At 49.2% G+C, this 12,659-nt stretch overlaps 1 protein-coding gene across 8 annotated transcripts in view; it reads right to left on the minus strand.

Annotated features, from left to right (window-relative positions):
- Positions 1 to 12,659, minus strand: part of TTC7A (tetratricopeptide repeat domain 7A) — a 184,527-nt gene that overhangs the window by 100,779 nt on the left and 71,089 nt on the right. For all 8 annotated transcript variants that reach the window (XM_082358066.1, XM_082358064.1, XM_082358065.1 and 5 more), the window contains 2 exons: positions 4,605 to 4,735; positions 1,964 to 2,079 (listed from right to left, as the gene is read on the minus strand). In XM_082358066.1, coding sequence (XP_082214192.1) covers positions 1,964 to 2,079; positions 4,605 to 4,735 — 247 coding nt within the window. The remainder of the gene's footprint in view (positions 1 to 1,963; positions 2,080 to 4,604; positions 4,736 to 12,659) is intronic.

Below are 12,659 nucleotides of genomic sequence, written 5' to 3' on the forward strand. Positions count from 1 at the left end.
GACCTACTGTATAACACAGGGAACTACACTCAATATCTCGTAATAACCTATAATAGAAAAGAATCTAAAAAAGGACATATATATATACACACACACATACACATACATGTATGACTGAATCACTTTGCTGTATACCTGAAACTAACACAACACTGTAGATCAGCTATATTTCAATAAAAACTTAAAAAAAAAAGCTTGCACTATGTTGTGAGGGCTTACAAAGCAGCCTCTCTCCCACATCTTGATGGCACAGAAACTGAAACAACCTCTCTGAGGCCCAAGTTGGCAACCTCTACCCAAATGACCAGCGTTCGTACCTTCTGACCCAGAACTTTCCTGTCTCGGAATCCACCCTACAGACGGATTCCCACTGAAACAATGCATAGGTATGGTTCTGTTCTGGACTCTGGCATACGCTGAAAAGAGCCCAAGTCTGGAAGTGACCTATCTGTTCCTCGGCTGGGAACTGAGTAAACAAATTGTAGGAGATCTGTACTATACGATACTACAAACACTATGCAGCAGTGCAAAGAAAAGGCAGCTCTGATGTGGAACCATCTCCAAGAGATATATTTTGAATGAAAAAAGGCAAAGGGGAGAATATGCATTTAAAAAAGGAAGAAAATAATATGTGCGTATAATCGCTTGTGTATGCTGCTAACTATCATGGAATGATACAGGAGCCTAGAACACTGCCTACAGAGGAACCAGGAGGCAGGGGATGCAGATGGAAGGGAAACTTTTTATTGTCTAGTCTTCTGTACCTTTTTAATTTGGTATCCTGTGCAAGAATCATCTATTCCAAAAAATGTTAAATGAAAAGGATGAATAAAGGGAAATTTAACAAAATAAATCATACCAAAAACAAAATAGGGGCTTCAAAGGACTCTAGCCAGTCAGAGCAAAGAAAGCTCTGTGATCCTGACCCTCCATTTCCTCACCTGTGGGGAGGAGGGAACACCTGTGTGGCTGGCCCACCTCCACCTGGGAGGCTCAAGAGGGGCGAGACGTGTGCCCAGCCTCCACGGTGACTGGCTGCACTCGGCACACGTGAGTCCCTCCGCTCGCCCGGATGGCCTCACGGCCCCAGCCCATGGTGTCTGCAGAGGGTAGTAATGATGCTGAGGAGGGAGCCGATGAGGCACGGGAAACCCAGGCCCCCACCTGCTAGTCTCCAGCCTGGTGGAGGCATTCAGCCCTGCAGAACCACCGGAGAGCTACGGTTGCCAGCAACACACCCTCCTGGTCCTGTTGCTTCTCCCTCCATCTCCACCACCACCCAACGCACCCACGAAACACCACCAGCCCCTCCCACCCAGATGGAAGCATCCACCAGACTCTTCACAGAGGGAGGGTGCCTTGCTTAACCCCAACAAGGAAAAGACTAAGAAAGGGGTTCTGGGCACCATGTTCTTGGGTCCCAGGACCCTCCAGTCAATGCACAGGAGAACGAGCTTCCTGCCACCTCACCAGCAGGGCAGTCGCACCCCCAAAATGATGCCAGGCCTTTACTTCCACCACACTTCCCCTCGGATCTCACAGCCCCTTGAAAGTTGGAATAATCAGGAATCACCTTGTCCATTAAATTTTGGGAAGAATGAGGCTCAGAGAAGCAAAATGACTTTAGCTGACACTTCAGGCGACAGTGACCACCTCCAGACCGCCCAGCTCACTGTCCTTCACTCTTCCCACACCATCATCGGGCTCCCAGAACTCCCCCTTCTAAAGATGACCACCCCCAACATGTGCAGGCTTTATTGCTTCAGCAGCTTCCTGAAGCTCGGCCCTTCCCCCGAGGGCCTGGGCAAGCTCAGTCTGACAAGACGGGAACAAGCCAGCCCCCATCGTCCTCTCCAGGGAGTCCGCACACACACAGCCCAGAGAAGAGGGAGGCCTGACCAATGTCAGCAGCTCCCAGGCCTGAAAGAAATGTCCGGGTCCTGCTCAGCTGCCAGCGACCTACCCCTTCTTCAGGTTTGTCACGTAAGCGCTCTGGAGTGCAGCTTCCAGGAAGTAGGTGAGCTCGTAGTCGACCGGGTGAGATACTTTCAGGTGCCGGGATGTGGTGTTACTTGTGATCTGGGAAGGGGAACACAGAGAGAGCCGCTGTCTGCAAGTTCCGAGGCCGAGAGGCCAGGGTCAGCCCAGGCAGAGGTGGCGGCCCCATCGCCACCCAAGCCCCCAGCCACCACAGGGGCACGTAGGGCAATACTCAGACCAAACTCAACCTAACGTGCTTTAATTAAAAATAGGTCTAAAGCACTCTCCCCGTGCAAATGCTGGATGCCCATAACAGGCCCACAAGGCTGGTTTTATCCGCACCTTATAGATGAGGAAATTGAGGCTCAGAAAGTGCCCGAGGACACAAAGCTGGCCTGGGCCTGGACTGCAAACTCAAGTCTGGCCAGCTACACATTCCAAGCTCTTTCTACTACTTATTGGTGCATTCTTTCAACACTCGAGTGCCTACCAGACGCCAGACACTGCACTGTCCCTGTCACATAACCATGTAACCTCAGAACAGCCCAACAGCTGACCCCCGGTTCGTGGGAAAGCTGAGGAACAATTGTTATTAACTGAGCTGTCGCTTAAGCCTCAGCTCAGAGAGGGTCACCCAGCCCCACCGAGATGGGCCTGCCTTCACTATGCCACCTCCCTCTCTGATATGAGGGGAAAAAAAAAAATCAACGAGCCATCCATCTTATGTTTCAGAAACTGAAATACGTTTTAGAGAGACTCTTAGTTCCTCAGAGGTTGGCGCTGGGTCTTAGGAGGGACGTCCAGCTTTGCAGCGCACCGGGTGCACAGGGTTCTATGGCCTGCCCTCCCTCGACCCGAGATAACCAGCTATCGGGGCCCATTTGTCCACCCTGTGTCCCTGGGGCGCTGGTTCCAGCCCTGGACACCATTCCAGCTCGTCACCTTAATCCCCTTTTAAGAGTCCAAAACCCAGGCTTCTGACTGAATGGGTGACTTTCACTTTTTCATGAAAGCTTCCTCCAAACTATATGTAATTCAAACATGAAGAGCTCCTGAAACATTGCATGTGACCTTGGCAGAGGTCAACTCAAGTCTCCACGTGGACCTCTGCCAGGGAGTACACTCGAGTCCTGTTTCTGCTGAGCTGCCCAATCACTTCTTTCCCGCTGAAGTCCGGCCAAGCAGAGGGACTTTAGGACGGTGACTCTCGACAGGGGGGCAATTTTGCCCCTGAGACATTTGGCAATATCTGGAGACACTTTTGGTTGTCACAATTGGAGGGGGGTTGGCTGCTGGCAGCCCACAGGTAGAGGCCGGGAGGGCTTCTGGACATTCTGCACAGGGCAGCCCCATAATGAAGAATTATCTGGCCCCAAACGTCAGAAGTCCTGAGGCTGAGAATCCTGCTCCATGGGAGCTGACCTGGCCTGAGGAGGACGCCTCCAAAATGGCCCATCACAAAAACAGGTGCTGGGTTGATATTTTGGCATTTGCCAAAGTAGGTGAGGTTCAAATATCTCCTAGGTGCTGAGTCTCTCAGCTCGTGCCCACCTCCTCTGTCTGGATGCCAATCCTAAATCTCCTCTGCCATAGAGCCTGCCATCTAGCATCTACTAAACATCTACTAAACAGAAGGCTTAAGCACCACCCCAAAGTCACAAGTCATACAGGGTCCAAACCCTGCCAACGCCACTTATGGACTGTCTGAGCTCCGGGAAGCTATTTAACTCTCCACACCTGAGTTTCCTCACCTACAAAATGGGAATAACAATCCTAACCTGTTGCAGTTGGTTACTATTTGAAGGTTAAATTAGAGAACAACTGTAAAGTACTCAAAGTAGTGCCTGACATGAAAACAGGGATGCAGTAACTGTAAGTATCTTTGTTGAATATGGCTGCTTGTACCCCCCCCATTAAACCAGGAGTCCCCAGAAGGGAAGAACTGGGGTAACATCACAGTATGCTGCTAACACCTGGAACTGCTGTCCTGTTGACAGTTCGTTCAGGCCCCCCGAAGCAGAAGCTGCGAGATAAGTAGGCCTGAGAATTTCCAGACCCCTGTGGCCAGCTCTGCCAGCCTCTGCAAGGCTTTAAGAATGGGCCTCCTCCTCCCTAAAGGGTCCAGTAGGGAGCTTCCGGAGCACCTGAGAGCTGGGAAGAGTGTCTACAAGGACCGGCCTGACTGTACCCTTCCAAGGGAAGAGTAGTGGGCAAATGACTTAATCTCTCTAAACCTCATGTGTTAAACAGGGATGAATGTAATACCCACTTCAGAGAGCTGCTGTGAGGGGTAAACAAGTTAATGAACACAACAGGGCTGTCACATTTTTGGTCGTACAAGCTGAGCTCACCAAGGAGGTTCCCAGCCGCTCGCAGGTGGCGTGGACTCTTCTGTTTATTAAAACTCTTTTCTGGCAGTAGAGAGTCTCATGCTTATAGAATCAGGATACTACAGTGAGTTTTCCAATGGATAAAGCAGAGCATCTTCAGGGCAGGTGGAGGGTCCTCTTTTCTAATTTGCACAAGCGGGACCTACGGGTTTAGTGGGGTGAGGGGGGGTTGCAATAGATACAGGTGCTCAATAGAGGGCAGTGATGACCATGGGGCTATTATTTCCAGCTCACCTTCTCCAATTCCTGCAGGAACACCTGAGCGATCCAGGAGGCCCTCTCGAAACAGGTGATCACTTCCTCCTCCCTCTCGGTCAGGCGGTGGCGGGAAGCGATGGAGTTGGGTAGGCGTTCCAGGGAGAGGCCTGCGGGAGGAGGGGAGCACCTCGGACCTGCCCTTCTCGGCAGTGGGGAGGGGGGCCCAATTCCAGGCCCCTCCCAGGGGCCCAGGGTGGGCTCATCCGAGGAGACTCTGGAGCAGCCAGTGGGAGGCGGAGGTCCTGGGAGGGGAAGGAGGGGGCTAAAGCAAGGATGGTATTAGCAGCGGCTGGGATCAAGCAGTGGACAGCAGGCACCCATGCCCACGTGGGGAACCACACTGGTGGCACCCCCATGCCCAACTCCTGCCTGGCCTTTCAGGCAGTGCCTGCTGCAAGCAATCCTGACCCCTCCTCCCAGTTGCTAGAAGAGACCCCTCCCCAGGCACTCACCATGTTTACATCATGGAGTAGTTATTTACATCTAGCTCTTCTCTCCCCCACTAGTTCAATGGGGGCAAAATGAGCCTGTTTGGACTGCCACAGCCCCTAGCATGTGGTAGATGACTTGATTACACAGCATTTATATGCACCCCTCCCGTGGAACCAAAGAGCTTCTACCTCACCTAAGTCAGGCGCTTGGGTCCTATGTGCCTGCAGTGGAATTTGCTGTTTTTGCGTCCCTGGCATCCATCTCCCATTCTTTCCACAGCAGCACCTCTCCTTCCCTTTGAGCACCCATCGTGCAGCCTCGCTCAGCCCCTGTGGTTTACAGGGCCAAGACCCCGCCCCACCTCAAAGGCAGGCACGTGATCCAGGCTGACCCATCATCAGGGCCACAGTGATTGGCTAAGGGTGTGCACGTGGCCTGGTCTGGGCCGAGAAGACCCAATCCCAGAATTCTTACCCCTTCCACTGGGCTTGTTAAGCTGTTAAGAGGCCAGCCTGGAAATGTTAGGGAAAGGCTGCCTTAAAATGAAGCTGCATAACGTGAATGTCATTAACATGATTGTACACTTGAAAATGGTTAAAGTGGTATATTTTATGCTTTGTGTTTTTTACCAAAATTGAAAAAATTTTAAATATAAAAGCATAGCTCTAAAGCAAAAAAAGAAAAAAACCCGAAACTATAAGAAACCAAGAAGGGAAAGCTGTAAAGGGAAACAACTATATTTATGTCTGGGTTTTTTGTCTTTTGCTTTTTTTTTTTGAGACAGGAAAAAGATTGAATAAACTCTTAGTCATGAAAAAAAAACAAACGAAGTCTACACAGAACAGAGATGAGACTTGATGGAAAAGGGCAGATTCCTAAAGACACTGTTTTAACACCTTGCCTGAAGCACTACCCCCTGAAACTTTCCAGTATATGCACCAATAAACCCTTTCCCCCATTTTCTCAGGAAGGGGTGGGGTCAAAGTCCCCTTAAATTGTGTTGCTGTCACATGCAACTCACAGTCCTGACTAGAGAGCACTGTCCTAGACGGCGGTTCTCGGTGGGCAGAACCCAGATCTTTCTCATCTTTGTGCCCACACAGTACTTTATATGTCGTAGGTACTCAAGATGAAGTGACTGAAGGAAGGTCCAAGAAAAGAATCCTCAACTCTCTCCTGCCCTTTGGCCCCAATATCCAACCGATGACCAAGCCCTTAACATTTCAAGCCTCCCCTCCCCTTCCCTTCTCTCATCTCCTTATTTTAGGCTTTATCTCTTGAGTGGATGACCACCTTGGCCTCCTAGCTAGCCTCCCTGCCTCCAGTCTCACTCTCATCCACCCTGCTCAAGGATCCCAGGGTGATCCTTCTAAAACTCCACTGCTTAAAACCCTCCACTGGGGTCCCCACTGCTACAGGGTGAGGTCCAAACTCCTGACATTACATACCATGCCCTCCAAGATCCATCCCTGTCACCTCCCTAGCCTTGTCTCTCATCATGTTATAGATCAAATGTTTGTGTCCCCTTGAAAGTCATAAAGTCTTATGTTGAAAACCTAATGCCCAAGGTGATGGTATTAGGAGGCGGGGCCTTGGGGAGGTGATTATGTCCTGAGGGTGGAGCCCTCATGATAGGGATTAGTGTCCTTATAAAAGAGACCCCAGAGAGCCCCTTCCATCATGTGAGCACACAGCAAGAAGTTGGCAGCCTGCAACCTGAAAGAGGGCTCTCACCAGAACCTGACCATGCTGGTGCCTTGATCTCAGACTTCCAGCCTCCAGGACTGTGAGAAATAAGTGTCTGTTGGGTATAAGCCACCCAATCTGTGGTGCTCTGTTCTAGCAGCCTGAGCTGACTACGACACCATACTTACTGCATCCACACCCGGCCTCCTGCTCCCGAATGCTGACTGTGCTCAGGTCGCTCCTCTTGCCTGGAATGTGCCCTCCACCCCACCCCCCAGAGGCCACCCAAAATTACAGCTCACCTTCTGCCACTGAGTGCCCCCTCCTCTATGGAGCCCCCCTGATACACCTTGGTATAACCAACCATTCTCTCCTCGGGCCCTGATCTACACTTTACGTATTCCTGCCCCACCATTTTGTTATACTTATTTGTTCACGTGTTTGCTCAGCCAGACTATAGGCTCCTTAAAGGCATCAACCTTAACACGTTCACCTTTCTATAACCTGGCACACAGGAGGCACTCAGCAAGCACTGGCTGGCTGAAGAAACGACAAGCCTGATGGTGTCTGACAAAGTACAAAGTACTCTACAAACACAAGGTAAAGAAATACTGCTGTTCTTGGCTAGATTCCCGACTCATATGGTTTCAGTGACCTTGCCCTCTGCCAGACTGGGGTGTGAATGGGTCCAAAGGTCGGGATGCCTCGGCCTGGGGAAAGGTGGGCACAGACCGTGAAGGCCCTTGCTCAACACAAAGACTCAGTTACCCGGGTCACCAAGTGTCAACATGCCTCCTGCCAAATGACTCATGACCAGGAAGGGACTAAGGGGGAGGAGGAACAGGGGCGCACTGGAGAAGACGTGGCAAGAAGGCAGGAGAAGGCTGGTCCCCCCTGCTCACTGCCGGCGCTGGCCCAGCCACTCCTCTCCAGACCCATGGGCCCCGTGTACCCTACAGGACAGTGGGACACAGAAACTGTTCAGGGCCTGGTCTGGAAGCCAAGTGGAAATGGCAGGAGGGCACAGCCAACTCCAGAAGACACAGAGAGGGTCTGTTTTAACACATCCTTGGGCTCCTCCCCACCCCCCCAGAGACGTGCTGCTGGCTGGGTTCCCTCCTGCCCCACCTGTGGGCCCAGGACTGGGATGGACCAGGTTCAGGCTGCCAGTCCCAAGCCTCCGGTGGGCTGACCACGGCAAAGCGGTGAATTCAGCAGTGTCTGTCTGTGGGGCCGCCACATTCCCCGCGCTCCGTTTGTTCCTTCTGCGCCCAGCAGGGGCCTCTCCACCAGGCTTCTCTGAGAATTCTAAATCCCATCCTCCTTGAAAGCTCACAGCAAACCACCTCTTCTCCGAAGGCTTCTTAAGTCTCCCGACTTCAGAGCCAGCAGGACGTTTTAGCTGCGCCTCCTCTGCGTATGCCTTTCCCCTACATTGTGACCATCCTCTCTGCCCATTTCTGGTTGATCTTTGCACCCAGCGAGAGCAAGGCCTGGTGCTTAGTGAGTGGATGGACACACAGGGGAACACACACATTCACTCATGCCGAGTGTAGAGGCCGGTGGGGTTTCTCCCTCTCCATCTAAAGAACGGTTCTTGCGGAATTCATAAACAAACCGTGGCATATTTATACAATGGAATACTACTCAGAAATAAAGAAAAGGACACACTCTTGATACATACAACACGGGTGAATCTCTCAGAACTTATATTGTGCAGAAGAAGCTAGATATCAAAAAGTACAGGCCATATGATTTCCGTTATATGACATTCAAAACAAGGGCAAAATTATAACCTATATTAACAGAAACCAACCAGTCATTGCCTGGGGTGGGTTTGGGGAGGGGATCAGTTGGCAAAGGACCTGAGGGCATTTTCTGGGGTGATGGAAATGTTCTTTGTCTTTATTGCGGTGTTGGTTACACGGGTATCTATACTTGATAAACTCATCAAATTACACACTTAAGATCTATGTACTGTGTAAAAATATATCTAAAAATAATAAATATATTCCTTTTTGAAAGGAAGCAATTATGATTCCAGAGAACTAATGAAGATCAAAGTAAAGGGGCTCCAGTCACTGAGGTAGTGGTCTGTGAAAAAACTTCTAACATACAGCGGACCAAAAAGCTTCCTGGAGCCGGCGACGGCTCTTCCTAGTGAGGGTCACGGTCCAGTCACCCAGCTCTGCCCATAGAAAGAGGCTTCTCTGTCCGCCTGCCAATGCAGGGGACACGGGTTCAAGCCCTGGTCCGGGAAGATCCCACATGCCGTGGAGCAACTAGGCCCGTGCGCCACAACTACTGAGCCTGTGCTCTAGAGTCCATGAGCCACAACTACTGAAGCCCACATGCCACAACTACTGAAGCCTGTGCGCCTAGAGCCTGTGCTCTGCAACAAGAGAAGCCACTGCAATGAGAAGCCCGTGCACCACAACGAAGAGTAGCAGCCAAAAATAAATAAATTTATAAAAAAAAAAAAAGAGGCTTCTTCGCCTTATATTTGCTCTTTGAGTCATATGACGAGCCATTTTCCTGTCACAAACATCTGATGGGAAACCTACCGGGGATTCCAACCCTCGGGTTCCTTCATCTTCTGCCCTGTGTGTTTCTGCACAAGTGGCCAGACCACAACACTAGGTCCAAGATGGAGACGGGCTGCTTCTGAGCCCGCCCCCAAAGGATCCCAGTGGATCCCAGCCCTGTTGAGCGGGCAGGAAGCCAGAGGCTGCCAGGAAGCACGGGCACTGCCTCCTGATTCCCACTGGCAGCGGGGCCTTTATGTGAAAACACCCAGTCCTGCGAGCCAGGGGAGGTCCCCTTTCAAGAGGAGCGCTTGCTTTTTCATTGACTTTGAACTTCCGGTTTGGAGGCAAACTGACCCTGGCACAGCTCAACACCCAGGCTGGTCCGGGCCTCATCGGTCTCAGTGACTCATCACATCCCAAACAGCAGCCCTTCCAAGAAGCCCCGCCCTTGGAGCCCTGGGCCCTGGATGCGGAGATGGAGAGCACGATGCCTTCCCTGTAATGGAATTTTCCAGATGGGTGGACCCCCTCCCTCCTGCCTACCCAGCTGGTCCAAAAGCACAGGGCAACCGAGAGGTGTAGGCCCTGTGGGGGTGGAGGATGGGGGTGAGGAAGAAATGCAAGTCATTGCTTCAGCCTTCAGGGAGGAAGCCTCAAGGCCAGGTTGGGAAGAACCCTTATAAATCACACTCAAAAGTGGGCAACTATGGGAATATAGAATGGTACAGCTGCTGTGGAAAACATTCTGGCCATTCCTCAGAAGATTAAAAACAGAATTACCATATGATCCAACAACTCTACTTCTGGGTATATATGCAAAAGAATTGAAAAGAGGGTCTAGAAGAGATATGTGTACTACACCCATGATCATAGCAGCATTATTCAGAGCAGCAAAAAGGTAGAAGCAACCCAAGTGTCCATTGATGGATGAATAGATAAAGAAAATGTAGGATAGGACTTCCCTCGTGGCACAGTGGTTAAGAATCCGCCTGCCAATGCAAGGGACATGGGTTCAATTCCCTGGTCTGGGAAGATCCCACATGCTGCGGAGCAACTAAGCCTGTGCGCCACAACTACTGAGCCTGTGCTCTAGAGCCCGCGAGCTGCAACTACTGAGCCCACATGCCTAGAGCCTGTGCTCCACAACAAGAGAAGCCACCACAATGAGAAGCCTGCTCACCACAACGAAGAGTAGCCCCAGCTCGCCGCAACTAGAGAAAGCCCGCGCGCAGCAACGAAGACCCAATGCAACCAAAAAAAAATGAAGAAACCATTATTTAAAAGAAAAAATTGTAGTATATACACACAATGGAATATTATTCAGCCTTAAAAAAGAAGGAAATCCTGCCATATGCAACAACATGGATGAACCTTAAGGACATTATGCTAAGTGAAATAAACCAGTCACAAAAGACAAAGGCTGTATGATATTCCACTTCTGTGAGGTACCTAGAGTAGTCAAACTCATAGAGACAGAAAATAGAATGGTGACTGCCAGGGGCTGGGGGGAGGAGAATGGAAAACTGGTTACTGGGTGCAGAGTTTCAATTTTGCAAGATAAAGTGTTCTGGAGATTGGTTGCACAACAACATGGATGTACTTAACACTACTGAACTGTACACTTAAAAATGTTTAGGGTAATAACTTTTGTTATGTGCATTTCACTGCAGCTAAAAAAATTCTTAATGGTTAAGATGTTAAATTTTACGTTACATTTTACCAATTGAAAAAAAAAAAAAAAGCAGCCAATTTGATTCCTTGTATCCAAGTTTCTGAAAAGTGTACACATTTCAATCCAGTAACTCTACTTCTAGAAATTTATCCTTAAAAAAATAATGTACGCAAAAAATGCAAAATTTGAGCTTCAAGGATATCCAGTGCAGTATTGTTTATAATGGCAAAAAAAAAAAAAAAGAGATTTAACCTACAGGTTCAATAACAGGAGACAAGTTTGCTAAACTACAATAGATTCTTACAATGAAATGCTATAAAGCTACTTTATGTAGTGATGTAGATGTATACTAGAAACTATTTCGTAAAATATTAACTTTATTAACTTTATTAACTTTAAAAAAAAAGTTAAAATTTAACTTTAAAATATTAACTTTAAAACCAACCATTCTCTCCTCGGGCCCTGATCTACACTTATTAACTTTAAAAAACAAGCGGATAAAATATATGAAAATATATTCATATAAGTATGAACTTATTTTCATTTAAAACATAAAAACTTATAGGAAAAAAGACTGGAAGGATATACCTAAAAATGTTTAGAGAGATCTTAGTCTCAGTTTCCCCAAAGACAAAATAAGATCACTAACAATGCCCACCTCATAGGGTAGCTGTGAAAATTAAATTAGATGGATCTTCTAAAGAACAGAAAGTACGCTCTCAGAAAACGTTTCAAGTGATGCTCAAAATGACCTCTTCTGTAAGGGTTTAGCCTTTCCCTAGAATGACAAATGAGAAATCTAATTCAGGGAGAAGATATTCCTTCCAACACCCCTCAGCTCAAAGTGCCAACTAGATCCAGGTCTTCTGGCTTCAACACCGTCCGTTCTCTCGGCCCAGACTCCATGCGTCTTTCCTTACCCTCGGTAACCCACCAGGGGTTCCCACATCTCAGGCTTCTGGCCAGCGCACGGGGGCCTGCCTTTCACATGTGTATCCAATGGCTGAATTATAGCTGTCTAACCTGGCAGGGATGGGCCCTAGTGTCGGTGCTGGTTTCTCAAATACACCCCTCAAAACCCTGTCCATACTCCACACCTCCACCGACTACTCTCTGGGGTGACCTTCGACGATGGAGGAAAGGCCTGCCAGGAGAAGATGCAGGGAAAGCACTCCAACTCCCCATGGTCTCCCTCCATGAGTCCACTTACCCTCCTGCCCTGTTTCGTATCTCGCAGCCCAGGCAGAACCTCAATGAAGGCTTGGTAAGCACACAATTAACACACCCAGCCTCCTTCCAAGACACCCTCATCTGCTCATTCCTCTCCATCTGGAGGCCAGCCTCTCACTCCGTGGACCACAGTCTGGGGCCAGGGGAGCAGCAGCAAAAGTGCTGACCTGCTTCCCCACAAGGCAGACGGCCCACGCCCCTTTGAGAAGGAAGCCAAAATAAACAGTTAATTCCTGCCATACCAGGACTAAAAAAAAAACCCAAACCAATATCCCACCATGTCCTGCCCTAGGAGCAGCCTGGTGTTCTTTTAGTTTTGAAAGTTTTACTAAAGCCATAAAATCCCAGGTGAGAGCAGAGGAGCTGGGGGTTTCAGAGGCTGAAAGAACAGAAAAAAAGAAAAAAAAAAAATCTTGAGGGGTGAGGAGAAGAGAATTTGCAGATCATAATTCTCACAGCTGCCTAATGTTTTTTACATTTTTA

Source organism: Balaenoptera borealis (genome assembly GCF_965194805.1).
Source record: "Balaenoptera borealis genome assembly, chromosome: 15".
NCBI classification, from domain to species: Eukaryota; Metazoa; Chordata; class Mammalia; order Artiodactyla; family Balaenopteridae; genus Balaenoptera; species Balaenoptera borealis.